Source organism: Epithele typhae (genome assembly GCF_022376455.1).
Source record: "Epithele typhae strain CBS 203.58 chromosome Unknown BXZ73scaffold_10, whole genome shotgun sequence".
In the NCBI taxonomy this organism is placed as follows: Eukaryota; Fungi; Basidiomycota; class Agaricomycetes; order Polyporales; family Epitheliaceae; genus Epithele; species Epithele typhae.
In genome coordinates, this window is record NW_025954201.1 from 341001 (window position 1) to 368453 (window position 27453).

A 27453-nucleotide genomic window follows, 5' to 3' on the forward strand; every position below is an offset into this window, starting at 1 on the left:
CTTAGAAATGTGAGGAGGCGCTTGCGCGGCGTGCAAGCCACGCGAGCCACGGCACGTGCGTCGCGTGGTCAGTGTGGGGACACAGCATGGAGACATTTCGTGGCGGGGATTGTGGCTCTTTGTTCTTGCCACCGTGCCACGAGCATCTCACCCGCATAACACCCTGAACGCATCGCAAAACCCTTCGGTTTTGCACGACCGACTTTGCTCGCTCTCCAAACTCATCAGTACCCACCAGCTCATCACCGCGCGCCGCACCGACCTCAGTCCCCCACCATTATTCATCGGAGCGCATCAATCGCGACATTCCGAGCCCCCCTGTTTTACGAGTCAGTTTGCACTGAGTAGTATTTGCCGAAGGATCAGGACCGATTGTTTGCTGCGGTAGCCACGCAACCTTGGGTCCGTGCCGCCAACGCGGAGTGCATGGTCGTCAAACGCACGGCGAGTGATCACACCGTCATGGAAGAACCCAATGCTCCAGCTCGCGGACGAAAGCGGTTTCAGTACGACCTACAGAGGGCAGAGCAGACGGTAGCGCAGGGCGTAGAGGTCAATGGCTTGCGGCTGCTCAGTACGTCCTTCGTCTCCTATCCCACCTTCGAGTCTCAAGGACGTCCCACAAGGCGTTTCACCGGGCGAGGAATCTGGTTCCTTTGACTGCAACATCGTCGACGCCGACGGAGATCTCCTCGCTACCCTGCAGTTTCTAGTCTCTGGTGAGTATTTCGCTTCACGTCGTGTCTGTGCCACTGCTTCTGTGGCGCGACCCACACTGGCATCCACAAGAGCCCACATCCCCACTTCTGCGCCGTGAGCCGTTCGGCGGGGTCGAAGGTTTACCGTGCCACCCAGATCAATCCGAGTATCCCTCGGACCACATGTTCTTCTGCTCCTCGCAGGAGGACCTGCCCGCCAAGTTGGCCTCCGTCACGGAAAGTATGCACGATGAAGGCTCGCTGTCGATCCAAGACCTCCTCGTCCGACTGCTCGAGAAGCTGTCCAAGAAGACCAGTACCCCCAGCCACGTGGCGCAGAAACAGGGAACAAGTGAAGACGGAGACGAAGAGGGCGAAGGAGACACGGAGGATGACGAGGACGACTACGGGATGTACGACGACGAGTACACAACACTTGGCGTCACCCCCGGGCTGAGCAAGCTCGACCGCTTTGCCCTTCAACGGTCTGTCCTGCTCCTACTTTCTGCGCGCTCGTCACTCACGCTTCTGCAGCGACTTCAACGAGATCGTCGGGTACGGCTACCGCCCCGGCTTCATCCCGTTCGGCCTCGACGACTTCTCGCTCTCGCTCTCGATCCCCGCCAAGTCTCTCGCGGACACCATCCCCGCCCGCGCGCTCATGGCCTGGGACAAGCGCCTCCTCTCGCAGCCGCGCCACCTCACGCTCCTCATCTCCGACCTGCGCGGGGTCTGGCCTGTCGTCCAGCCGGACGCGGTGCTGAGCAGCGCGGCGCACATGCACGGCGCGATGCCGCGCTTCCGCGTGGCGCTCAGCACGGGCTACAAGCCGACGGTCGAGGACGCGATGGCGACGGTGCGCAAGTTCGGGCTGAAGGAGGACTACGGGGTTGCTGCGGAGGCGCCGGTCGAAGACGCGCCGGCGTACAACCCGTACGACGACTACGACGAAGACTACGCGGCGGAGCTCGCGGCTGAACAGGAGAGGGAGCGGGAGCAGGAGCCAGAGGTGGAACCGGAGCCGGAGAAGGAGCCCGAGGTCGTGTTCCAGCCGTTCGGCTTGAGTTCGTCGCTGGAGAGCCTGTTGGACAGCCACTTCCTGCCGATCCTGCAGTTCCGGATCCGGTACAAGCTCGGATGGGCGGGCGCGGAGACGCTGCGGTGGGAGGTCGAGACGTCGCAGCAGCCGCCGGGGGACATCATGCGTCTTCGCGGACCGGTGCGTGCCGCGCGATTTGCTTGGATCTGCGTGCTGATCGTTTTACAGATCATCCATGGGGCCGACGTGGCGGACGAGGAACTGGCAAAGAGCTATGTGCTGCCCCCGGATCCGCTTCTGACGCGGAACGCAGAGGACCCGGTGAATCTCCCGCTCTTTGCGTTTTCGTACCTCCTCCGCAGAATCACCCTGTGTCCTCGTTTCTGTCTCGTATGCCACCAGCAGCTCAAGGAAGACCTCGACGCGCTCAAGCCCTACGTTTGCAGCTCAAAGCTGTGCACGTACCAGTACTACAACCTCAATCGCGGACCATCGCTCGAAGTGGGTCTCAGTCTTGCCATCCTAGGCGGGCGCTCACCCGTACTTGATAGTACGAGATCTGCGCCAACCCCGTAACGGTAGACCTGCTTCTGTCGCTGGCTTACCTTGCAGCGGCCGAGAATGTCCTCGATGAGCCTTTCCCGGTGGGCATGGGGCTGCGCGTGGCGCCGAAAGCGGGCGTCGAGCCCGATGCCGACGGGCTGATCGAATTTGACCGGCTCAACGTCGTCGACGTGAGCAGATCTGGTACCGTTGACTGCTTTCGTGCAAACTGACGCTCGGTTTCAGATGCGCAACACGATCGCGCAACTCATAGACCAGCTTCCGCCGGTATGCTCTCCTGAGGCCGTTTCCTCACCTTGTATTGACTCGACGGACTTCAGATAGACACCATGAAGAAGTATCTTGAGGCGCCGAGGAAAGCCGGGCAACGGAAGCCGAGGCTGAAGGACCTCGACAAGGCGATCCCCGACGCGGCGTGGCTCGTCCTCCGTTGGTGCGTTGCCTCGTGCACGGCGTACCTCGAGGAGCTCGACTCGGAGCATGAGCAGATCAAGAACATGGGTGCGTCTTCTGCCGCTTTCGGAACTCTTTGGCTTACTCTGCGTTACTTAAGGCGCTGGGTGGCGTCAGTTTCGTTTCAGCGTTGGGGCGCCGGATGCAGAGGCCAAATTCCGCAGGGCGATTGTGGCGGCACAGGCGTCGAACGCCAACGCGAAGACGTATCCGTCCCTCTACGTGGGTCCGCTCGTCACCGTGCGTGGCTGAAGGACACTAATTGGACGTCTGATAGGCGTTCCACGGCTCGCCCGCGCGCAATTGGCACTCGGTAAGCTCTCAAGTGTGACAACGTTGGATCACCACTCATATTATCACTTAGATCATTCGTCACGGACTCTGGTACCGGACAGTCGCCCACGGACGAGCATACGGAGATGGTCAGTGTTCTGACCCGTCGCCGTCTCACGTCTGATGCTCTTGTAGGGGTGTATTTCGCAAAGGACGGCTCCGTCTCCGTGGGAAGCTATGCATTGGGTGCGAACTCATGCTGGAGGAACAGCGCCTCTCGCATCGCTTCTTGCGTCGCCCTAGCAGAAATCGTCAATCTCCCGCACCAGTTTACATCGCAAAATCCGTACTTTGTCGTGAAGCAGACCGAGTGGATCATGTGGTCCGTCTCTGCTCTCCTCGCGGTGAACACCAGGCTCACTTCTTCTGCAGTCGATATCTGATGATCAAGGGTTCGGTAGTCCCTCATCAGGACGGGGACGCGGGCAACGGCGCCGAGGACGTCGTCCCGTACGTCCCGCTCGACCCCGCACACCCGCTGACGATCGCGCAAAAGAGGATCCGGATCCCAGATCCGTCCTACGCGCTTGGCGTCATCCTCGAGCAGCGCGCGGGCGACCTGATCGTCGCCGAGTACGACGAGGACGACATGCGAATCTTCACCGAGGCTCCCCACGCCGCCGCCGATCCAACCTCCAGCGCGACCCCGCCGCCCGAGCGCGCGGCCCGCCCCGAGGACGACTGGCAGCACGACGCGGGCTGGGTCGAAGAGTGCGTGCAGCACCTGATCCCGCCACCGACGGAGTCGTCGACGCAGGCGACGGGGGCGCTCCAGCGCGAGCTGCAGGCGATGCTGCGCGAGCAGGCCGCGGCGTGGAGCCTGTGCGACCTCGGGTGGTTCATCCCGGAGGATCTTCAGCGGGACAACCTGTACCAGTGGATCGTGGAGCTGCATTCATTCGACCCCAACCTCCCCGTCGCAAAGGACATGGTCGCGCAGTGCGTGGTCTGTTTGGGTTCGGGGCCTCGTGCGGGAGCTGACTGGGGTATCGCAGTGGCGTTAACTCGCTGGTGTTTGAGATTCGGTTCCCGGGAGAGTTTCCGTACGCACCACCTTTCTTCCGTATCCTCAAGCCGCGGTTCTTGCCGTTCAGCCAGGTTGGTGCACCTTGTCGTGTTTCGTTGACGATGTGCTTATCTGATAATGTCGATCATCAGGGCGGTGGCGGACACATCACGCTGGGTATCATATTCTTCCTTAACTCCTCGCTTTCGGCGCTGATGATCTTCCCCACCCAGGGGGTTCGATGTGTATGGATCTCTTGACGGCGTCCGGTGAGTGATTGTCCTCCGTGGATGAGAGTCCGTGCACTGACGGTGTCGTGTCGTGTGATCGGGCATATGTAGGCTGGGTGCCAAGCTACAAGTGGGTGCCACCATACCTCTACCGCTATGTTTTGACTCTCACACACGTCTCGGATGACAGCATCGCGTCGGTCCTGCTCCAGATCAGGCTTGCCATCTCAAATCTGGACCCGAAGCCGGCGCGGCTCGCCCATGACTGGGACAGGTGAGTGCGAGCCTCGCGCTGGCCGCTCCGCTCCGCTGATGCAGGGAACATTCACAGGCCGTATGGCATGGGCGAGGCCCTGGAGGGCTACAAGCGCGTCGCAGCTGTCCATGGGTGGAAGGCACGATCTCTTGCCTGTCACTTATCGCGTTAGCTAACACGATAGCATAGCTACCAGATGGTATTGACCGACTGGCCTATTAGATGGCGGACCAGGCGCTGTGTGTATATAGATGTAAAGATAGTAGACCGTACGCCGTGTATGATGTGGTTGCTCCGTATTTGTAGTCAATGTACGATCATCAATGCACTTTCACCAGTCACGACCGGTGCCTGAACAGTGAAATCGCCAATCGCCTGGCGGCGGCGGCATCTTGTCGCGGGACTACTAGTCCGACCCCAGTGATGAGAAATGCCCCCAGTGTTGAGAAATCTGGTCTGGCGATCCCGTCCCTCGTCCGATAATGTTGAAAATTCACACGCTGGTAGGAACATGTTCTCACTTTCGTTTTCAAAAAGAACGACGTCGTTCCGTGCAGAAACAAGCACGATCTTTCGCAAACATCTCTCAAATGAGAAAAGTCGAAGATTTGATACCCGTCGGCTACGATCCCATGGCCAGCGCTTAGGTTGAAGCTGCGTGAGGGGTATTGGATGAAGCGTGGCTGCCCCAATTCGAATTCTCCGGCACGATATCTGTGGGAGGGAGGCGAAAACGCACTTTGGGTCAGTTCAAGCGTGACTTCGGCCACAGAACGTGAGTGAATTTCAGTCTCCGACGTTGTCGTTGGGGAGGATGCTGTCATCCCTGGACGTATCTGACAGCCTAGCCGAGCGGAGTTGATGTCGGCTGCGTGACCCGCACCGTGACTAAGCCTCGGCGAAATTTCTCAACTCTAGGGTCCGCGGCCGGGTCGTCCACTGGGGGCGCAATACGTACCAGTTTCCTTTGAAACTTTGCACACTGATTTCTTATGACACTACCAATATGTGTACGAAATCCGAAGACTATCACAACAGAGATGGTCGAGACTCTCATGGTTTGATCTTGAGGGCGCTCCCATTTCTCAACTCTGGGGTCATGCTAGTATCCGGAGGCTTCCGTCCTGACCTGTGAAAAGTGTTCCGGTAGCCATCACCAGGTTGTATAAGCGACTAGTGCGACGTAAGCACGGCCTAGCCCAAGTTGGGGGAGCGGGCGCCTGTTTGACGGGGCGGACGAGGAAGGGCGCGCGAGTCCTTGTTTCCCGCCGCCAACGTCGTTGCTGTCCTCGCCCGTCCCCTCCTCCTCCTCCTCGTTGCCCTAGTGCTCGAGCCCTCCTCTCTTTCCCCAACCCCTCCTCTCCTTATCCCCACATTCCTTTTCCCCCACCGCGGCAATGACCAAGTTCAAGAGCCTCCGCATCGGTCACGCTGGTAGCAAGCACCAACGTCGGGATGGTGAGCTCCGTTCTCGTTCTTTGCGTCGGACCTGTTGTTGGCGGGCGTTCGGTGGGTAGGAGAGCGCATTCGGTGATATGCTAGGGAAACAAGGTCGCACCGGCTGCCAACCCCCAAGTGTGGGGAGCCGCCAATCCAACCTGGAGTGTGGCATCGCGTTCCCGTTATTCGCGCCAAATTCAACACACGCCTTTCTGGCTTCTGTTCAGACACTGGTGCTGGGATGCGTGGAGTCGCCCTTCCCCCGTTTGAACTTTTGTGTTTTGCGAACCTCTGGCAACGCCTCGGACTTGGACCGTTGCTAACCCGCAATTCCTTCAGATTGCTCCACCGGTGGTCTGTACAAGTCACCCACCAAGGGTCAAACCGTCGATGCTACGCAGGCTCTCAGCGTCAGCTGGGACGCATCCTGCTTCTCCTCGGATGTCAACCTCTATCTTTACGGTTACGGCGTAACTGGCAACACCCTCCTTCAGACTTGGAAGGGCATCCCCGCCTCCAGCGGAAGCCACTCCGTCAATCTCAACCCTTCCTGGTGGAACAACAACAGCACCGCCAGCCTGCAGTTCACCATCGCCCCCTCCGATACTCTTATCTTCTTGATCGACACCCCCGCTGGTCCCGTCTTTACGGCCACCTACTCTGGAACGGCCACCAGTGCGGCGGCCAGCCAGAACACTGCCGCGGTCGGCGCCGTTCAGCAGGTCGCGTCCGGTGCTAAGGAGAACCACAGTACCTCCAAGGGCGGCGTCGCCGCCGCAGTCCTAGTCCCCCTTCTCCTCCTCATCGGTCTTGCCGTCGCAGCCTACATCCGGATCGCGCGCCAGAAGCGCAAGGAGAAGCAGAAGCGGTTCAGCGAGATGGTCGACAAGCGCATGTCCACCATCTCCACCGACTGGAAGTCCCTCTCCGGCGCCGGTGCAAACGCTGCCATCCGCAATAGCATGGCTGTCTCCGGCAACCGCGCGTCCTCCTTCTCGTTCGGTGGCATCCGCCCCTCGTCGACGGTCGCGGAGGACGGTGGTCATGCTGGCGTTGGAGCTGCTGGTGGTATGCCTGGCGAGGCTCCCGCGATGTCCCAACTCCGTCCTGGCCTCCGCACCTCTGCCTTCGAAAATCGCACGTCTCGCGTCTCCTTCGCCGCCGACACCCGCCCGTCGTCGGAGTACCGTCGCACCCGCGCTTTCCACACTGGTTACGTCCCGCCCCTCCCTGAGCGCGAGGCTTCTACCGAAAGCTCGAGCAACGCGTCGCCGATCCTGTCGCCCGTTCAGACTGCTGGTGCTCTTTCGCTCACCCCCGAAGACATCCGCTCCCGCATGGCCGGCCAGGAGGCTCGTCCGAGCATCGATGAGGTCATGCCCGCGTTGACGAGTGCGTTCATATTCTTATGTCTGAATGTCAACTTCTCACGCGTCTATTAGTGATGCGCACCGGTGCCGGCGAGCTCCTCTTCGACTCACAAATCCCCACTCCTCCCACTCCTACCTACCAAACTGCCCACACCCCCAAGTCGCCAGTCATGGGTGTGATGCCGATGCAGCCCATGCCCGCTAGCGTAATGTCTCCCGACGACATGCTGCGCGCTTACGCCGAACGCCGTGCAATGGGCGGCGCTGCTCCCTCTGGCACCCCGGCCCCGGCCGCAAACTACAACGGCAACGGCATGCGCGTTCTTTACTCGCCTGAGACCGCTGCCCCCTCGTCGCCGGACTCTTTCTACCCGGCCTCTACCGCGCCCACCCGCAAGAGCTTCGCGCCGACGGAGCACAGCAAGTACGACGAGGACGAGGAGGATGCATACGGTGGCACTGCCCAGTAAGCGTCCGGCTCGCTGATCAACGAAACCGGACACCTCCCGGCAGGCCCACGACTGCCCCTCACGCTGCTAAACTTCGCCTCCACCGTCGGTTGTACGATTTTCTTGTATTGGTCCAGGCCTGCTTCTTTGCCTGTTGCTGCGCAAGGTCACTCCTGCCGTCCCTGGCTACCACTTGTAGACTACTACTGGTCTGCCCGTTCATCTGTCCCCATCTCTCTGACTTACTAGTACGTTCCGTTTATGGCCCTACGGTTTCGCGCGAGCGGCTCGCCGCCGATGCGTCTTGTCTAGCCTGGTCTACGATATACTTGACGTGTTCGTATCCACGTCCGCGCTACCCCTTCCTCTGTTCCTCGCTTGTTTACCCGAGTATTAAATACCAACCGTGTCTATGGTTCCTTCGACATACCTCTTCTGTCTTCCCGATCGCGCACCTAGTCCATCGTGCCTCGCTGCTGACAGCGCTCCCCTTCGCCCTGCACGCCGGTGGCTTGCCATCGTCCTCATTTGCCGTTCCGTATATTGACTTTCGATGCGCGTGCGGGGCAGCACGACAGTGTCGTCTATTACTCGTATATGCATATATACCCGCCTTCTCTCATAGCTCTGCTCGTCGCCCGTCGTGAGCCCCCAACATCCTTAGCGCGTCGCAGGGATGCTCGTACCTATATGTACACGCTACTGAGTTCGTGTTCTTGTCTCCCGTTGTGCCTCTCCGTGCTCGTCCACGCGTAGACTATCTTTCTTGGTCCCTCGATTTTAGTGGGTTTGTGGTTCTTGATCCTTTGGATCTCGCGCGTGTTCGCTGGTTTTGTTTGTACGCTCTTAATACACTTTGCTGTTCTCACTATCCCGCTGCACTCCAGAGACCTCGAGGTGGTTCTCATGCTCGTGAGCAGTCGACTCTTTTGCGTTCCACTGCCTGGACAGTATGGACGAAGCCCTGGAACGTCGGAAATATCTCGAGCGACGTTCCCCATCCGCCCGTCGCGTCCGAGTCCCCGCAGGAATGCTGACGTAATCCTTCGCCTCTTTGCACGGCGCCGAATCGAATTGGACACTCCTCTACGTCTTATTTGCACACCACTCCATCAACCGGTCTTCAAAGCTTCAACTATATGCCGCCGACATACACTACATCTGGCACGGAATTGGCACGGGCGACACCAAGACCTTGACTTTGACTACGACCGTACTAGTGCTGCCTCCTCCGTCACCGCGCTTCTGCAGCCCTCCTCCTTCCTCTCGCACCAACCCAAGGCCCGTGGTGCACAACACGAGCCTCTTCTTTTCAACAGGCTTCCGCCTCCTACTGGGTTCTGCCCACTCGTCCTCCAGCCATTCTTCGTCAAACACCTCTCCCGGCGGCGCAAGCAGGAGCGCGAAGTCGCTCGACACGACCGTCTCCCCCGCGAGCCGACGGAAGTCCATCGCGAGCCGCACTATGTCGTTGAGCGCGTCCGTATGTAGCTCCATCGACTCCAAACTGTCCAGCGCGCCGAACGCGCGGAGGACTGCCGCCAGCGTCGCGGCCAGCTCGCTCCCTGCGAGGTGCGGTCGTTTGTCCGAGGCAGCAAGCGGAGGGCAGAGGTGCTTCCGACAGAGCGCGCGCCATCTGCCGGAGACGGACTGGGGCTCTGCGCGGAGGTCTGAGGAGGGGAGGGAGAGGAGGGAGGTTCCGGTAACGTACCGTTCTGCCTTATGTCGTTGTATACCTCCGCGAACACGTCCCCCGCATGGTCTCCATTCCTCAGGTCCCACGTCGTGCAGAGCCGGTGGATGTGTGCGGCCATGACGGCCTGAAGAGCCGCTTGCACGAAGGCAGAGTCGCTCGCCTCTCGGAGCGCCTCGACGACGTCGTCCGAGAGCGCGACCGCGAGCTGGGCCCACGCGTCCTCGACGCCGTCCTGGTGAGTGCCGTAGCCGTCTTGGAAAGCGTCGCAGATGGTGGCCGCGGTCTGGAAGATGCGCGCGTTGATGGAGCCGACGATGCGGCGGACGTCGCTGTCGGCGACGTCGTCGGCGGTGGTGAGGAAGGTCTGCGCGGCGCGAAGCTCGGTGGTCCGCGTCTCGAGGAGGGCGGTCGTCTTCTGCGCGCCGTCGCGCGTGGCTGCGAGCTCGCGCTCCAGTTCCGCGTTCCGCGACTCGAGCTGGTGGACGTGCGCCCGGGCGTTGGAGAGTTGCGACGCGGTGTTGGCATGGAGGTTGTGCAGGTGCCATTCGAGCTCGTGAAGACGGTGTTCGCGCTCCTCGGCCACCCGAGTCGCAACACTGAGTTGTTGTGTCGCATGCATTGTCATGTCTTCTTGCGCTTGCAGTTGTACGCGAGAAGCCTCGAGCTCCCGCTCATTCTCCCGTAGAGTGTGCTTGGCGTCCTCCAGCTCCTGTAGCAGAGGGTTGTCGGTAATTGACAAAGCAGCCAGGTTTTCAACATCAGCAGCGTTGGCGGGTGCTCTGGGGTGCGAATTGTTGGAGGGCAAAGGTGGCCACGGTGTGGGCGGTGGTCGCTCATAGGAACTCAGTATGGACCCAAAGAGCATGGTTCCCGACAATTACAGCGAGAGGGGATGTGGGAGGATCAATGCAGTACTGGGATCGTTTGTGGGCGATGTGAGGTTTCCTCTGGTCTCACCTTGCGTTTATCCTCGTCGCTGACCCGCTGAAGTTTCTCTGAGTAGAATTCTGTACCGCAGCACCGTCATTCTGATGAGAGATTTCGCTACCAGCAATTTGCGCATTTGCACCCGCCGAGATGGGAAGCATGGGTGTAGTATCGGACAGAGTGTTGCCGCGAATGGGACGGAAAGTGCTCAAAGTCCCTCTGTCCCCCCATTGTCGCGGATCAATGTGAGCATCCATAATGCTCGAAAATGCTTCTTGTGCTGATTCTCAGTGTTCCGCAGCCGAAGAAAGCGAACTTAGACGGGCCTTTTTGCTGCTGTCGCCCGGAGCAGCCTTCCTCCTCCGCATTCGCCCACACATCCTTAATTCAGGAGAGTTCACGGCGTCACTGGGTATGCGACCATTTCACCATTAGTCTCGGACCTGTGTTTAAGATAGTGCGCGGGCGATGAAACTCCCCGATGGCGGCCCCGAGCGGGTATAGACGTCGCGCACATACAAACGCCACAAAGGTCCTGAAATCCAAGGCCACACGCAATTGAGCAGAGAAATGCCATCTTTGATCCTACGCCCATCGACCTTTCTGTAACGTCTTTCTCTTTCACCCTTACCGCAGCGTTGCGTTTCAGCCCGGATTCTCCACAAAGCCTTCGCTCCTCCACGTGTCGCGCTGTGTCCCCCTCTCCTCTTATATCCTTCCTCGCCTCTCTCACCCCCACCAATCCATCATGCCCGCCCTCCACCCGTACGGCGGCTCAGTCCGCAAGCTCGTCCTCGGGATCGACGTCGGTACCACCTACTCCGGCATCGCCTACGCCATCCTCGACCCCGGAGAGGTTCCCGTCATCCACGGCGTCACCCGGTACGCGTCCACGCCCCCGAGACTTCTCTCCCTGCTCCTGACCGCTCCTGACCGGTCCTCTCCGCCCAGCTTCCCTGGCCAAGAGAATGCTGCGGGAGACTCCAAAATCCCATCTATACTCTACTACAAGCCCGATGGTTCCGTCGCGTGCGCCGGCGCAGAGGCCGCGCTGCCCGGAACAGACCTCGAAGTCGAGGACAACGACTACCGCTTCGTTGAATGGTGCGTACACCTCCTCCTCCCTTGCGCACGCGCATATACCCACCCCCTGTTCAGGTTCAAGCTGCACCTGCGCCCGGAACACCTCGACGCTGGCGAGATCAAGCGGCGCGACCTCCCTCTGTTGCCGCCCGGCAAGACCGTCGTGGACGTCTTCGCGGACTTCCTCACGTACCTCTTCCGGTGCTCGAAGCGCTACATCTGCGAGACGCACGCGAATGGGGACTCGCTCTGGTCGTCGCTCGAAGACCGAATCGAGTTTGTGCTCTCGCACCCGAACGGCTGGGAGGGTGCGCAACAAGGAAAGATGCGTCAAGCTGCGGTCATGGCCGGCCTGGTACCCCAGACACCTGTGGGCCAGGCGCGCGTGCACTTTATTACCGAGGGCGAGGCGAGCCTGAACTTCTGCGTTCAGAGCGGCCTGACGGACGAAACGATGCGGGTGAGCATTGGGTGCTCATTCTCTTCCCCACGCTTGGGACTGATTATATGCACGCGCTTAGGACGGCCAAAGCGTGGCCATCGTCGACGCTGGTGGAGGGACGGTGGACATCAGCAGCTATAGCTTCGTCTCCGTTTCACCGCTCGTGGTTGAGGAAGCGACTTCCGCGGACTGTGAGTACATGCAGGGCCTTCGCATCGCGGAGACATCATAACCCTTTCGTCATTCCCTTTTGTTATTGAGGCCTCCTTCAAGGATCGACTCGCGTCAACGTACGAGCCGAAGCGCATATAAGAAGTATACCTCATTTCTTGTAGGACTTTTTCGAGCTTATGACATGGTTGCCCATAGAAATTCTGAAGGAATCGAAGTTCGGTAACGACGACGACATCAAATCCATGCTTGACTACTTCGACAAGGCAACGAAGCCGGTTTTCAAGGACGACGGGGAGTCGTCTTACATCAAGTTCGGCTCAATGGGATGCAACGACCCCAGTGTGAAGATCCGGCGTGGCCAACTGTTGCTCACGGGGTATGTATCTTCAATCAACCTTGCTTTCTCTTTTCATTCAGGATCCTAGGGCCGAGATGTTGTCCTTCTTTCAGCCTTCTATTGACGCCATCGTAACTGCTGTGGTGAAGCAGCGGGAGGAAGCAGCGAAGAAGTTCAAGGTATCCTCTTGCGATGTCATTGTCCGTGATCCGACCGCTGACGTCGACATATAGACAGTCTTCTTGGTCGGGGGGTTTGCTGCTAGCCCGTTCTTGTACTCTGCTTTGAGATCCAAGCTAGAAACACTCGGACTATCGCTGTGTCGCCCAGATTCTCACACGTAGGTGGTGTGCCCTTGATTGCCTGGCTACTGACTCACGGGCGATACACAGGAGCAAAGCTGTCGCGAACGGAGCAGTGTGCTTCTTCCTCCAACGCTTCGTGGCCGCGCGTGTTATGAAAGTGACTTACGGGGTTGAGATCAACGCCTGGTTCAAGCCAAAAGACGCCGAACACGTCGCCCGCATCGCGAACACCTTTGTTCATCCGTCTGGCCACACTATGGTACGGAATGGATTCTCGCCAATCCTCGGAAAAGTAAGTACGGTCCAAAGCGAACTGCTCTACACCCTTCTCATCTATATTTTATACACAGGGAAAGAGCGTCCGCGAGACCGACGAGGTATCACAACCGTACCACGTGTGGTCGGACGACTCGCGTGCCCTTGACAGAATCGCGTGCGACATCACGTGTTACCGCGGTCCTGGTGCGAGTCCGCGTTGGACGGATGTCGACCCTGGTGCGTCGCCGCGACATAATCGTTACCGTCTTGGGCCCCTTTTCATCGACGTATTTCATAGAACTCTTCACGATGCTATGCACCGTCCACGCGGATACATCACGCGTAACACGGAAGCCAAAGCAAGGACCCAAAGGAACATACTACGAGCAATGTTACGATGTGATCTTACTGTGTGGGCTGACCGAGTTGCAGGCGCAAATACGTTGGATCGAGAACGTGAGTAGTTTATTGATGATCCAGTACATTCTTCGTCTCACCACCCACGTTTAATACTTGATGACAATCGATCTATGCCATGCCTGCAGGGAATTGAGAGGCGGTGAGTTTCTCAAGTCCATTATGTATGCTCTGTCGTTCGCTCACACATAGTTCATTAATTGTAGCGGCCCTGCAAAGATCGTGTATGACGATGACTTACATGCATTCCAGTAGCGTAGGATATACCTCAGGTCTCATTTATCACATGCGTGGCTCTGTCCTTCTAACGTACAACGATACAACGGTCTACGTACCTCCGTGGTGACTGCTTGTGCGTGGTGGGCCAGCGGGCAAATTCGCCAGACCGTCGCGCGAAAGAATTAAACGCCGGGGCCAAGTGTCGGCGGCCTTTGAAGGCGGAGTTCAATACGCGATTGCTATTGACACTCCGATAGGCCCGGCTTTCTGACTTCCCACGCCGTTGGCAACACCCTCTTTGCTGGCCGCGACGGACCCCGTCTCTGATTTTTGCTGCACAACAGTTCGGCTCACTCATTCCCCATGCCATTTTTCGAAGAACAGAAGGGCTTCTTGAGGACAGCAAGAGTCCCACAACGTCTGCGTCCTCGCAAAGCCCGGTAAGTAATAATCCGAGAAAACATCAACAGACAGCACAGAGATGGAGGTGTAGCGGCCACTCCCGCTAATTTTTCGCGCACACCGTCATTGGCTCTGATATGCACCCCTTCAGCGCTCCGCCCAAGAACCGATACAAAACCCATCGGCGCTGATCCGCATCTCCCCAATCGGTGGGCGCATGGGAACGCATGGCTGATCATATATAGGTCTGCGCAGGCTCCGTTTGCGTCGTCATCTCCTCTTCATCTCCTAGTTTCCCTAGGACAGCATGCTGCGGGCGACGTCGATTGCCACAGGCGTGGCTGCTGCCCTGCTCTCTGTGTATCTCACTGGAAACCTCTCCCTCTCACTTCGATCGTTGTTCAACGACGCTGAACGATACAGCTGTCGTCCTTTCCTACCAACTGTACTCTCTGATGCGCTCTCGCTCCATGAGGGCCCGATTTCTCAGGCGCCGGCCTCGCTGGATGATTACTTTTCGACGCATCCTGCTCGCGCCCTCATCGACAGTCTCTCCGTCGCCGTGGTCACCTCCCGCGACACCATATACGAGCAAAACTTCGGCGTCACGAGAGGAAATGAGAGCGGCTCGGCGCCGACAAACAGTCACTCGATGTACAGGATCGCATCAGTCGCGAAGCTTTTCGCGGTCCTCGAAGGCCATATCCTTCAGCAAAAGGGCATCATCTCTTGGTGCGTCCGATGCTATGATACTGCTGCTGTATACTGACCTATGTGATATAAAGGGATGATCCTATCGACAAGTATATTCCCGGGTTTGTATACAACCCCTCCGGCGTAAACCGCGCTTCCCCTATGTTCGCGGTCGACACACCTTTGATGACTCTCCGCGCTCTGGCATCTCACACGTCTGGTCTGGGGAGGGACTGGCCACCTGGGACCGTCGCAAACTGGCCACACGATCTCGCAGGTATGGGCCCTCCGCCCACAAACGGTCTTCCATTCCCTTCCTATGACGCGCTCCTCGCCGCGATTGCGCGCTACCCACTGGTTTCCCCGCCGGGATACTCGCCCGCCTACTCAAATACAGGCACCGCGCTCCTGGGATACGCCCTCGCCGTGGCGAAGAGCGCGGCAGAAGGGGCGGCACAAAAGATCAGCTACCCCGAGATGCTCCAGCGCGACGTCTTCGGTCCCATGTTGCTCAACGACAGCCACTTCCTCGCGACACCGGAGAACAGACACCGCATCGTCGTGCCCTCGCTCGCGCCCGAAGTTGCAGTAGGTCTTCCCCCGTCCCTAATCTGACATCAGCACCGCTCACCCGGAGCGCCAGGACCAGGACTTCCTCGACGCGATGAACCCCGCGGCGGGCCAGTTCTCGTCCCTTGCGGACCTCGTCGCCGTCACGCAGACGCTGCTCGACGCCTCGCACCTCCGGAGCCAGCTCACCGCGCACACGCTGCGCACCTGGCTGCGCCCCACGCACACCTTCGCCGAGGACGACTGGACCGCGACCGGGCTCATGTGGGAGATCATCAAGCTCCGGGACTCGCACGGCCGCCCACAGAACGTCTTCTGGAAGCGTGCGTGCCCCGCGCTCGCTCCGCGTTCCCTGCGTATGTGCTGACGCTTCCTGTTCTCTTGTGGGCGCGCGGACAGTGGGCGCGATGGCCGGCTACCACGCCGCGCTCGCCGTGCACCCCAGCGCGGGCTACGGCGTCGTCGTCCTCCTCGCGGGACGCTTCCCCGACGCGGCGCGTATCGCGTACGACGTGTTCGAGCGCGTGGAGCCCGCGGCCGACGCCGCGCGTGCGGACGCGGCGCGGGCGCTCTTCGCGGGCACGTGGCGCGAAGGCGAGAACGCGACGTCGGAGGTCCGGATCGAGGTCTGGAGGGGCACGCTGTACGTGGAGAGGATGATGCTCGAGGGCGTGGATGCGCTCAAGCAGTTTGGTGCGGCGGGGCCCCTGGCGCTCCGGTCGAGTGGGCGGCGCGATGAGTTCCGGTGCGTTGGTGGGCGCGCGATGGCCGTGACGGGTGCTTATCCTCTCTTTGGACAGCGTCGATACGGGCATACCGGGGTACAACGGTCTGAAGCACATGGGCTGCTACCCGTACTGGAACGGGCAGGACTTGTGGGGTGTGCGCAACAACGCCGCCGTGAACGCCATCTACTTTACGGGCTCACTGCCCTTGCATGGGGGTAGAGATGAGCGTCGTCTGCATGTTCCTTCCCTCTCGTTGGTTTTGGAGAGGGTGTAAAGCGTACATAGAAAGTAGTACTCAGTTAGTTTAGTGATAGTAGGGAAGAGTAAACGACGAAATAGGTTAATATCCCTCAGTTCGGTCCTGTCTGGACGGAGTCAGCCACGCGCAAAAAGTGCAGAATTGTGGATAGGGTGGAGACTGGGGAGCATGGAAAGTGCTTGTAGACCCAACCGGCTCGTTGCCTCAGGCTCAAGCGCTCCCGCTGTTGCAGGTCCAAACGCTCCAACGCGTCGGGGTCGATGTCGATATCCTGCGCATGTCGGAGGGGCGCTTTTTCTCCTTCGTGACGCAGTTGGCTATTAAATTGCATGATACTAGAGATGATGTTGTGGGGAGGGAAGCCGATGATGTTTTGGAAGATGGTGAAGTCGAAAGACGCCCATCCACTTGCATTGACAGGCGCCGTGATTAGTAATCCGTTTGAAATCCACACGTGGCTGATTTTGCGCTCCTTCCTATCCGAGACTCTATCCCTCTCCCGCTACACATACAATGATACACCAACTCCACTCGCTCTTATCATTTGGGGGTTCACTCTCGACTTCCACCATGCTTTCTTCACCTGCGACATGACGACGAACCCTCCGCGGATCGAGGAGTCTGGTCTTTGCGCATTTATAGTGTGCTCTAGCGGACGCTTTCCTTAGATCTCCTCATGTATGCAGGCTTTTTCAGAGCGGCAAAAGGTACGTGTCAGTGCGTTGACCATGCAATGCCTAATCGCCGATTGCAACCACCCTTGTTTAGAACCACAACCCTCATCTCACCCGTGGGCTCGCGAGAGGACAGATGAATTCAGGAAGGAAGGGTTCGCAGATTCGCGCCCGGTATGTTGACGCCATATCCCATCCTTCGAACACGCGTTTTATACGCGCCTTGTCTAGCATTTCGCAAGAAATCTTCCCCCATGACTGTTGTTCGTCCACACAATCCCCTCCAACACTCGCGATTTCGGATTGAACAAGCGTCCCGACGTTCCAGCTCAGTCTGTCGGGCACCACCTTTCGCAACATCTCACAGTGGGCTTCTTCCGCTTACGGCGATCTACCCTGCGCATCCGCACACCGTTGAGAGTCCCCTTCACCTGGGTCTGTCGCAGCCTCCGACCCACTCTGAACACCGCCGAAGCTTCCTATCGCCGCCCACATGTCCGCATTTCCTCGTCCCATCCCTGGACTTCCTTGCCCGTCATGCTGCTCCCGTATCTCCCGCGTTGCACCTAGGAAGTCCTCTTCAGCGCCTCCAAGAGGAGTTTCTCCGACCTTGCCCTCATCAAGTCAGCGTACTTGTCGAGAGTTGTCTCTCACCGGAGCGAACTGTAAGTCCTGTCATGCTTGCGCATCTATATTTGCTGACCATCTGCTGTCAGGTCCTTGGTGCAGATAAGAGAACCACAGAATCTCAGTGTCTCGTCGACGCTTTTCACTCCTCTGCCAATGGACAGGTCGAAAGTAAACTATCGTCTAGCTACACGCTTCCGAAGGTGGCTTGACAGCCGTGCCATGCCCCATCCGGCGCTTTATACGTCCCCGGTACAAGTATAGGCTCTCATGATACCGGACCCCGCCCTGCCCCCTCTCAGCCGCCACTGTTCCCTTGTCACGACTTGCTCTTGGTCCTCCTGCGTCAGCATCGGTGACATCCCTTCACCACGTTTCGCAGATAGTGTTTTGGTGAAGGGGATATAGTCGCAATCGGGTCGTCCAAGGGGCTCCCAGCAACTTTCAAACTCAATAGCTCGTCGACCTTGGTACTCATGGTCACGGTTCCCAGATTCTCATCGGAACCAGCAATGACTCGGCCACGTGGTGAATATACTACCACGCGTCTTTCAGGCACATGAACCGCCACACCCCCCACCACGCGCCCTCAATGTGGATGCCAACCTCATCACAGCGCGTACGCGGGTCGGCTATGGGCATGTCCGCGGCATTCTAAAGGCTAACACAGATTCCCTGCCGTCCTCTCCTGCCAGAAGTCGCGGGGACGTGCCTTCTCCTCACCATCCCTGCGTTGCGCCGTGCAACGCGCCTTGGCCGCCCTCCGCCTCCACCTCTCACCGCACCTCGAGGACTTGCGCCTCGCGTCCACGAGTCATCAGCAGGCGGCCCCCACGCGTCGCGCGCCCCTCCGACGGGCGCACAGCCTGGTCGGGCGGAGGGGGCGTGGCCCGTAACGCAGCCGATATGTCTACGCGCGTCGTGCGCGGGTCCCTCATCGCCTTTCTCTTCCCTCTTTCCTTTCCATTCTATCGTCCACGATCTCCGATGACCCCTGCCCGCTGCTGGCATTGATCACAGTCCTTGGCTACCGTTCAACCACTTCCACTTCGGGCTCCATCAGCCCCGTCTCTAGTGATGCCCCCCTCCTGTTCCTCGCTCTTCTCTCTCGCCGCGACCGCGTGCAAGGTCGCGCTTGTCCTATCCACACTTGGGATCGCCACGTCGGTCGCGCGCCGGATGCGCGCTGAAAACACGGAGCTCCGTGCCGCCGCGAAACGCGCCCATGCCGAGGCCGAGCGACTCCGTGCCCAAGCGGAGGCCGCGCGCGCCGCGATGGAGGAGAAGCGGGCGGAGGGGGAGTTCTGGGGCCGGATGGACGCGCTCACACGCGAGGCGGTACGCGCTCGCGAGGAGGCGCTGAGGGAGAAGGACAGGCAGCTGGCGGCGCAGCGCGAGGAGATCGACGAGCTGCAGAATCGACTCCGCGACGGCGCCGCGGCATCGCCTCCTCCGCTTTACGTTGATCCCCCGCGGCTTGTGATGGACGACGACGACAAGACGCCCCGCCAAGAGTCCCTGCAAGCGTCCCTGGTGACGTCACCAGTCACTTCCCCCATCTCCACGCTGGACAACACCGTCCTGCAGATCGTCCGCACTCTGAACTTCGAGATCTCCGAGGTCGCGTCCCGGGTCACGAACACCTTCCGCGTCGCTGAGACTCCGGAGCCGCTGAAGGTCGCCGCGGCGTTCGAACGCGCGCGGGAGGCTGTTGGCCCAGTCATGGCCGAGCTCCTCGAATCCATCCACCACCAGGAAGATCCGATCCTGATCGACATCGCACTCAAGGCGGACATGGTAGCGTTCGTCGCTGAAATGGTCTGCTCGTGGGACTTCCAGCCCCAGAGCCGGTCCGTCTTCGCTGGGGCCTACCGGGAACTCCGGCGCTCAGGTACGTCTCTCCCCTTCCCTTCCGCCGCGCACCGCCCCAGTGCTCAACATGCCGCGCAGAGTCCCAGCGCACCGCGGCCGAGTGGCGCGCCCGCGCACGCAAGTACTCGAAGCGCAAGCTCTACAACGGGCGCGACCTCGCCGGCGACTTCGCCGCGCAGCTCGCCGAGCGCGTCGCGGACCTGCTCACGCTCGCGCACGGCGCGGTGCCGCCGCCCCCTGCGCTGTACGCCGCGCACGCGGGCCACGTCGACGCCGTCGTCCGCGCCGCGCTCGACCTGCAGCGCCTCGCGGGTGAGGACGTCCTCGCGGCGGACTACGAGGTGCACGTGGTGCGGATCGACGAGGCGTTCGACGGCGCGCGCATGGAGGACATCTACCACGGGGAGATCGGCGCCGCGGGCCCGCCCGGGACCGTCCCGCGCGTGCTTGCGACGGTTGATCTCGGGCTCCGGCGCACGGTCAAGGTCGAGGGCGCTGGCGAGGGCGATGGGATTACGACGATGATGCTGCTGAAGCCGCAGGTCGTGCTCGACACGATCGTGTACGAGCTCGGGTTGGTGGATGAAGATGAGGTGGCTGGCGCGGCGCCGGTGCCGTCTGTCTGAGTTCGATGACGTTTCTCTTTTAATTGGACACTGCACATATTTCTACTGTACATCCGTATCCTCACGACGTAATGACTATGATACGAATTGTTTCATCGCGCACTGAGGCTTGGCCGTACAGGTGTGCAGGATGAAGGATGGGGGGCCGCCATCATCACTCGAGATGTTTCCGACATTCAAGGACTTCGTTCTGGCTGTGAAAGACGTGGTAGGGGGGCTAGAAAAGAGCAAGTCAATCTTTGCGCTCATTTCTTGGCTCTGAGTACGAAGCCTTGAACTCAGGATTAGATAAGACGTATCTTACGTGTAATCTACGTGCACGCGCATTCTGATCCCAACCATCCCACATCATGAACCTCTCCTCAAACGTATGCTCGTTATGTGCATCGATAAATACCGATCACTCCTCCATTAGTTTCAGCCGATGTTTCTCCGCCTGCTCCCTAGTCATGAACCCGTCCTCCGCGAACCCGACGATCATATCGACGGGCTCTTGCGGCAGATTCTGCACCACCAGCGCCTTCTCCGCCTCCGCGAGCGTCCACTCGCGCTGCTGGGGCGGCACGTCCGCCGGGGACAAGATCCGTACGTTCGGGTCCACCAAAAAGAGCGCGAGGAGCTTCCGACGCCCCGGCCGCGTCTTGTCCACCAGCTCAAACGGCTCCTCGCGGTGCTGGTACACGTTCGGGAACGCGACGCACTTGTCCTCCCCCAGCGCGACATGCCCCAGCGGCTGGCTGAGCGCCCGTGCGCCCGCAGGCCGTGCACGACGCCGTACCCCTTGTTGTCGCCACGCGGGAGGTCGTTCCCGTACTCGCCCGCGCCGACGCGCTGCCGGAACGCGATCCGGCTCACGGTGACGTTCTCCATGGCGTAGCAGTAGAGCGCCGTCGCGACGATGCGCTCGTTCGCCATGCCCTCGACGTGCCACACGTCCCCGGGATAGGTCGAGTCCTCGGGCGTAAGGCGAACTTCCGTGTGCTTGATAACGACCTGGATTGTGCGCCCGCGGAGCGAGAACTCAAAGCGTGGGTTGTCTGCGGACGGGGGCGCGAAAGCCTCGGGCTCGGGGACGTGAAGCCACTCGTGTATGCGTGCCCATTCGGCGCGACGCTTGTAGTACGTGTCCTTCGGCTCCCACGGCGGTGCAGAAGCCTCGATGTGCTTGTACCAGTCGCCGACGTTCTTGGTTGGCTTCGACGGGGGGTAGAGGACGTCGATGAGCACGCGCTCGAACATGGGCACGAAGCGCGCGACGACTCTCGATGTGATGGCAGGGTAGAGCGCGCGGTGCCGGAACGGGTGGACGTTGTTGATGTACCCGAGCGCGGTGGCATTGCCGTCTGCGGAGACTGCGAAGTCTGTTGGCAACCACTGGTAAGCCGGTGAGACGGCGTAGGCGCGGAACGTGCTGATGTCTTTGAGGTCGGGGCGTGCTTCAAGGTACCTGTCGTTGTCGAGCAGCATAAGCTCTGGCTCCTGGCCCGCGGAGGGGTTTGGGGGGCAAAAAAGACCGTGGCCGATGGAGATGGGATATAGAGAGGGATCAACGAGATCGAAACATCGTCCTCCAGGACCAGAGTGCCAGTCCTTGTCGTCATCGGAGTCGGTTTCAATAATGGACGTCGCTTTGACAAGCCGCTCTCTAAGCTCCGTATCGATGAGGGAATGAGACTCATAGACCTTCCGGATGCTGCTCGCCTGAAATGTAAAATTGTCAGCGAGAAGCTTGGAATGACGCTCCTCGCACTCACAAATATCCCGGTCGCAGGATCGCGCTTTGAGGCTTCGTACCGCAGCTCGTCGAAAATGTAGCTGAGCTGGGCCTCAGTCAGCGAATCACGCGGCCGCCACTTCACACCATCCCACTTTGGGCCGTCCTCCTCGTCTTGCTTGTAGAGCTAAAAACGACGCTCTCCTCCCCATAGGACGTCGTGCGTTACGCGATCGTGCTCCACGATCTCCTCGTGCCACGTCGCAGCGATGGGTGGTTCGTGGATCTTCATCCACCACCGCGGCCTCGAGCGAATCTCGCCGGAGTAGTAACTCATCCTGAGCTCGACAAGGGTGATAGGTGGTATATAGGGGATGTCGAAAGGGGTGTCGAACGGCTTGGAATGAGGAGGCATCTGAGGCGGTCGGAGTGCTGAGGGTAAGCAGTCTGTGAGCTTTCCCAAGCGATGGGAGCTTGGAGGTGAAAAGGCTTACGTTTATCGAGGGGCTGGGGATTCGGTCCCGTCAGTAGTTTGAATGCACGAGCCATCTAGAAGGGTCGAACTGGCTGCAGAAAATAATTTTGCAAGCTGTCGCATATGGCGTCGGGGAAGGATGACCACAACAGGCCTAGGGTGTGAATTATTAGTATTTCGGCCGACGGCGAGATGTCCGAGCTTGTCAGTTCCGAGTGAGCCCACGCGTTGAGCACGTGTGATCATATTCGGAATGGGAAGCGTACGTGAGTTGCATACCCGAAGTTCCTCCTGGCCAAGTGGTACTAGTATCAGTGCTCATAGGTCACCTTCTCTACGTGTGCGGTTGGCGATGGTCGTGACAACGTGGTCGTGGATCGAAACGAGACAAGAAGCGCTCGCGTTCCCAGGCCTATCGGAGTTGAATCGCAAATAAGTGTAAGGTGTACGACATTAAAACTCCGATGGGTCGTCCGCAAGTGACAAATCAGCCGCCCGCGCGCCGTTGTCGTATCTTGACTATCTACCATCTTGTTCCCACTGGTGAGGATTACGGGATGGAGCAGAATACGCAGGGCGCCGAAGAAGGTCGTACCGACAAACGTCTAAGTAAGCATGAGACCTCATCGGATTCAACGTGTCCGTGCTGTGAGTCAACTCACTCACTTGAGGTGTGTACCGGTAGTGACCACCTTCACAGGGAGCCATGTAGCACCTCACCTGGTCGCGAGGAGAGCCCCCTGCCCCGCTCTTCCGCACCATCACATACTATTCATTCTCCACACCTATCTCGACGCTGTCGTCAACAACGTAAACGCCATCGTTGCCGCGCTTAAGACTCTGCCAATGACAGAGTCGACGGAGAACTCCGGTTCTCTGTGGGTGTCGCGCTTGTTGATCGAAGAAGCATCTACAGACATTGCGAAAGTAAGAGTAGGTGTGGCTGCTCGGCCGGCTGCTGCTGAGCACTCCGCAGACCCTCGATCTAGCAGCTATGGCGATCATCAACTGCCCTGGACCCAGGTGTCACACGGAGTTGACAACGGACTTCGTCGCCGTTGAGGAAGTCAAGATCCGCAGGCAAGTACGCCGAGAAAAATTCCAAATCTTCGGCATGGTCGCTCTCGCCTCATCCATACGCACTTTCGTACGCTTTTTCGGCTTCCTTCCCACTCGCGTGCTGCTGACTTTGGGTTCGTATTTCGCGTCGGACCGTGACAGAAATACCTCACCATACCTTTCTACCCCGTGGTCTCTGCGGTACTCATCGCCACCGACGTCCTCGTCCTCCCTGTCATATGGCAAGGGTTCATGGAATCTGTTCGCGCGAGTCACTCCGCACGCCAGATGACGGAGAAGTTCATCGCCATGGAAAGGATGGCCGACGCCCTGAAGGAAGCTCGGTACAAGATCGATCCGCTTCCTGTGGACAACCCTCCCCGCGCCGCGCTGGCGCTCGTACTCGTCCTGCGTGCGCTGATCCGTGCGGAAGCGATCGCCTCGAATCTCAGTGCGTCGCTGGCGCACCGGCGTCGCATAGCGGATGGACAGCTATCGGCATCGCTCCTGCGATGGCCGACACTCGGGTACCTCGCGGAGGCTGTAAATAATGTGCTGAGAACGGTGGATGCAGCCCCAGGGAGGTTTAGGCGGTTTAGCACATCTCATGTAGAACCCCTGCCGACTCTCCCGGAGGAAGACTACGGAGCTCTGAACGTGCAGCTAAGGAAGGTGTTTATGTGATCGACCCTTGATATTTGGCGCTTTCGTCCTACTTGCTATCGCTGTCGCTTTCTGATCCATACTCGCCGACTACTACTCACGGAACTCACATCGCCACCCATATATTTCATGTCGCCACTCCCCGTATTCACACTTTGTACACTACCAACATTGTGAGGCTCGCATTATCTTCGAAGCGTCTCGTGCACCAGGGCTGCGTACAGTATCGACAATCTACGCCCTTTTCAACACCGACGATAGCGTAACCTTGGGCTTCAACAGTATCGTGCACCTTCTCCTGCAGCCGTCGCCGTTGTCGTGCCCGCTATCCTCCTCCCCGTCCTTCGCTCCCTTCACCTCGTTCTGTCGGACTAGACCCAGCGCCGTCGTGCACAGCACTTGCTGATTCCCCAACTTCCGTCTCCGTGATGCCTTGGGATCCGCCCACTCGTCGTCCATCAGCGTGTCGTCGAACTGTAGGCCGCATCGACAAAGGACGACCTCCAAGTCGCACGAGACGACCCTCTCCCCCGCCGCGCGGCGGAATTCGAGTGCCTGGAGCACAATGTCGCGCAGCGCTGGAGTGTGCGCGGCGGACACCAGATCGCAGAGCTCTTCGATCGCGCCGTCGTGGACGCCGAACGCCCACAGGACGGCCGACACTCCCTCCACCATCTCCTTCTCCGCCCGGGGGACCACCTTGGTGTCCGCATCCATAAGCATGCGGATGTGCGACCGGCACAGGGCGCGCCAACGCCCGGAGACGGACTGCGGTTCTGTGCCAGTGCTGTCAGCGGAGATCGGTCTACGCGCGTTGAGAGAGAGGCCCCGTACCGGCTGCGGCGATGCTCTTCTGCAGCCGTGACAAGGAGTCTTGAAGCTGGCTGTTCGTGGTAAAGTCCCAGGTGCCGCAGATGACGTGCACTAACGAGACCATGAAGCCTTGGAGCGCGATTTGCACGAAGAAGGGGGCGTCGTCAGGGCTGGACACCGCATCTCGCAAGGGACCGACGATATCGATGGAGCCGAAGAATTTCTTCAGCCAGATGGTTGCACTCTTTATGTCGTCCCGGTCTGCACTATAGCGGTCTTGGTATGTATCTGCAATGGTGGTCGAGATCTGGAAGATCTGGGTATTGATGTTTTTGACGAGGTCGAGAACATCGCTCTCAGGGAGATCGCCGGCGGAGGAGAGGAAGGACTCTGCGGCGTGAAGCTCGGTGGTACGTATGTCGAGGAGTTTGGCGTTGTCGTGGGCTTGGCGTTGGACGGCTGCGAGAGTGCGCTCGAGCTCCGCGATACGGAGCTGTAGCGAGAGGACCTGCGCTTCGAACAGATCGGCTCGTTTCTTGTAGTGTACCGCAGCGCGAGCGGCTGAGTTGGGCGTGCGTGTCGCGTGGGCCAGCTCCTGCTCCTTTTCGTGATACGCGGTCTGGGGAGTCATTACGTCGTACTATGTACCGTTTTCCGTCGTTTTGGAGGGGGCACTTGCGACTCGTCTTCCGAGGGGTCGTGCTGGCAGGGATCTGTGCGGTTCGCACGCCACAGCCACGTGTCCACCGTCCGCCCGAGCAGGACGTTCGCGATAACGAGCGCGTCTTGCTCTCCGCCGCGCCGCGGTCGTGCGCTGCCGTCCTCAGGACCGCCTACTTCGACCCTTTGGCTCGGTCACCTCACCTGCTCCTTGTACATGCCACCCTCCGACTCCGTCTACGACGGCACAGTGCCTAAACTCATCATCAGCATCGACGTCGGCACCTCTCATTCTGGCGTTGCATATGCCTTCCTCAGCCCTGGCAAAGTCCCTCAAGTCAACAGCGTCACCCGGTATGGAACGTCGGAAACATGTGCACGTACTATCCTCATTTACGACCTTTCCCGGTAGCTTCCCTGGTCTGGAAGGCGATGCAGGCAACTGTAAGATCCCCACTCGGTGGCAGTGCTGTAGCCCGTCGGTAACGCCCATACGAGGTGCCCGCGTTGCCGTCGGTAACGGCCATACGAGCTCGTACGAGCTCCGGTAATGTAGCCGTCAGTAACGGTCGTACGAGATGTGGGGGGCAGGTAGTTCCCCTTGATAGCTTAGTGCTTTTCCAACTCTCCTACATACCCTAGTACATTGTAATTGGTACAACAACAATGAAAACGATATTCTACAGCCCCTGGGAAGCCAATACCGGGCTGATATAGCAGGGGATGCTGGTTCCGGTAGTGGCACGTCCCACTGCCTACATTGCGCCCTACTGCACCGTACGTTTCGGTAATGCGTTCGCTACGTTCCCCTGGGTCATACGAGCTCGGAACAGTCGTTTTTATCACCGTGCGTGCTGTGGTTGGAGCGGGGCATTGAAAACACTGCCCAGACTCGTACGAGCCTGTAGCCGTCTGTCACGGTCGTACGAGGCACCTCCGGTGTGCACCCGGAATATTGCGGTAATGGATTCGGCAGATGCGCGTTACTGTACCGAACGCAGCGCACTCAATTTCGTTGCGATGCGTGCCATGGTTGGCCTGGGGTAACAAAAACGCTGCCCAGGCTCGTATGAGCCTGTAGCCGTCTGTCACGGTCGTACGAGGCACCTCCGGTGTGCACCTGTAATATTGCGGTAACGGATTCGGCATATGCGCGCGAGTGCACTGAACGTAACGCATCAAATTCCATTGCTGTGCATATCGTGGTTACAGAGGGAGGGTCAGAACAGTGCTCAGGCTCGTACGAGCCTGTACCCTGTCTCAGACGGTCGTACGAGTACCTCCGGGAGAGCGGACACCCGGAAATCTCGGCAATGCATGGCGTGCATTGCCGAAGGTTACCGGAACGCAGCAAACCTTATTTCGTCGCTTTGCGCACTGTAGTTAAGGTGGGAGAGTCGAAACAGTGTGCAGGCTCGTACGAGCCTGTACCCTGTGTGAGACGGTCGTACGAGTTGTTCCCTGGTGAACCTCGTTTTTTTTGGTAATGCTTTCGGTAGATGCGCACGGATACGCTGAGAATAGCGAACTCAATTTCATTGCTGTACCTGGTGTAGTTAAGGAGGTATTGTCGAAACAGTGTGCAGACTCGTACGAGTCTGTACCCCGTCTGGAACGGTCGTACGAGGTGCTCCTGGTGGGTATCAAAAATTTCCGGTAATGCATGCAATACATTGCCGGAGATCACTGGAACACAGCGCACTTTGTTTTATTGCTGTGCGTGGCATGGTCAAGGTGGCGGAATTGAAACACTACAAAAGCTCGTACGAGCTTGTACTCCGTCTGAGACGGTCGTACGAGTTGTCCCCCGGTGAACCTCGTTTTTTTCGGTAATGCGTTCGGTAGATGCGCACGGGTGTGCCGAGAATAGCGCACTTGATTTTAGTGCTGTATATGCTCTGGTTGTGGCAGCGGAGTTCAAA

General features: G+C 59.1%; 10 protein-coding genes across 10 annotated transcripts; 7 read left to right on the top strand and 3 right to left on the bottom strand.

Annotated features, from left to right (window-relative positions):
- Positions 1–462: 462 nt before the first annotated feature.
- BXZ73DRAFT_88813 (uncharacterized protein) lies at positions 463–4801 on the top strand (the record flags this gene model as incomplete). Its single annotated transcript, XM_048025088.1, has 19 exons — positions 463–574; positions 627–719; positions 856–1183; positions 1233–1917; positions 1966–2238; positions 2289–2471; positions 2527–2568; positions 2622–2802; positions 2855–2976; positions 3119–3176; positions 3223–3409; positions 3460–4026; positions 4083–4185; positions 4246–4270; positions 4327–4362; positions 4435–4453; positions 4514–4597; positions 4655–4718; positions 4769–4801. The coding sequence occupies 19 exons, from the start codon at positions 463–465 to the stop codon at positions 4799–4801; spliced, it is 3195 nt and encodes a 1064-aa protein (XP_047880218.1).
- A 1175-nt stretch (positions 4802–5976) lies between these two features.
- Positions 5977–7859, top strand: BXZ73DRAFT_99095 (uncharacterized protein; the record flags this gene model as incomplete). The annotated part of the gene is made up of 3 exons (XM_048027894.1): positions 5977–6037; positions 6359–7411; positions 7462–7859. 3 exons carry the CDS (start codon positions 5977–5979, stop codon positions 7857–7859), a joined length of 1512 nt encoding a protein of 503 aa, XP_047880219.1.
- Positions 7860–8993: 1134 nt separating this feature from the next.
- On the bottom strand, positions 8994–10153 carry BXZ73DRAFT_43214 (uncharacterized protein; the record flags this gene model as incomplete). The annotated part of the gene is made up of 2 exons (XM_048019101.1): positions 8994–9496; positions 9550–10153. 2 exons carry the CDS (start codon positions 10151–10153, stop codon positions 8994–8996), a joined length of 1107 nt encoding a protein of 368 aa, XP_047880220.1.
- Positions 10154–11209: 1056 nt separating this feature from the next.
- Positions 11210–13732, top strand: BXZ73DRAFT_43137 (uncharacterized protein; the record flags this gene model as incomplete). Its single annotated transcript, XM_048019087.1, has 12 exons — positions 11210–11343; positions 11413–11565; positions 11620–12004; positions 12066–12177; positions 12248–12301; positions 12356–12536; positions 12586–12676; positions 12731–12837; positions 12890–13094; positions 13153–13297; positions 13359–13516; positions 13670–13732. The coding sequence occupies 12 exons, from the start codon at positions 11210–11212 to the stop codon at positions 13730–13732; spliced, it is 1788 nt and encodes a 595-aa protein (XP_047880221.1).
- A 673-nt stretch (positions 13733–14405) lies between these two features.
- BXZ73DRAFT_43179 (beta-lactamase/transpeptidase-like protein) lies at positions 14406–16363 on the top strand (the record flags this gene model as incomplete). The annotated part of the gene is made up of 5 exons (XM_048019095.1): positions 14406–14830; positions 14884–15379; positions 15435–15684; positions 15761–16106; positions 16162–16363. The coding sequence occupies 5 exons, from the start codon at positions 14406–14408 to the stop codon at positions 16361–16363; spliced, it is 1719 nt and encodes a 572-aa protein (XP_047880222.1).
- Positions 16364–18963: 2600 nt separating this feature from the next.
- Positions 18964–20147, top strand: BXZ73DRAFT_88817 (uncharacterized protein; the record flags this gene model as incomplete). The annotated part of the gene is made up of 2 exons (XM_048025089.1): positions 18964–19540; positions 19600–20147. 2 exons carry the CDS (start codon positions 18964–18966, stop codon positions 20145–20147), a joined length of 1125 nt encoding a protein of 374 aa, XP_047880223.1.
- Positions 20148–20547: 400 nt separating this feature from the next.
- On the bottom strand, positions 20548–22276 carry BXZ73DRAFT_75713 (uncharacterized protein; the record flags this gene model as incomplete). Its single annotated transcript, XM_048022256.1, has 4 exons — positions 20548–20884; positions 20926–21848; positions 21902–22048; positions 22091–22276. 4 exons carry the CDS (start codon positions 22274–22276, stop codon positions 20548–20550), a joined length of 1593 nt encoding a protein of 530 aa, XP_047880224.1.
- Positions 22277–23182: 906 nt separating this feature from the next.
- BXZ73DRAFT_99100 (uncharacterized protein) lies at positions 23183–24050 on the top strand (the record flags this gene model as incomplete). Its single annotated transcript, XM_048027895.1, has 4 exons — positions 23183–23263; positions 23313–23483; positions 23558–23938; positions 24009–24050. 4 exons carry the CDS (start codon positions 23183–23185, stop codon positions 24048–24050), a joined length of 675 nt encoding a protein of 224 aa, XP_047880225.1.
- Positions 24051–24292: 242 nt separating this feature from the next.
- Positions 24293–25502, bottom strand: BXZ73DRAFT_43017 (uncharacterized protein; the record flags this gene model as incomplete). Its single annotated transcript, XM_048019067.1, has 2 exons — positions 24293–24834; positions 24893–25502. The coding sequence occupies 2 exons, from the start codon at positions 25500–25502 to the stop codon at positions 24293–24295; spliced, it is 1152 nt and encodes a 383-aa protein (XP_047880226.1).
- Positions 25503–25748: 246 nt separating this feature from the next.
- Positions 25749–26082, top strand: BXZ73DRAFT_99102 (uncharacterized protein; the record flags this gene model as incomplete). Its single annotated transcript, XM_048027896.1, has 2 exons — positions 25749–25885; positions 25944–26082. 2 exons carry the CDS (start codon positions 25749–25751, stop codon positions 26080–26082), a joined length of 276 nt encoding a protein of 91 aa, XP_047880227.1.
- Positions 26083–27453: the final 1371 nt, after the last annotated feature.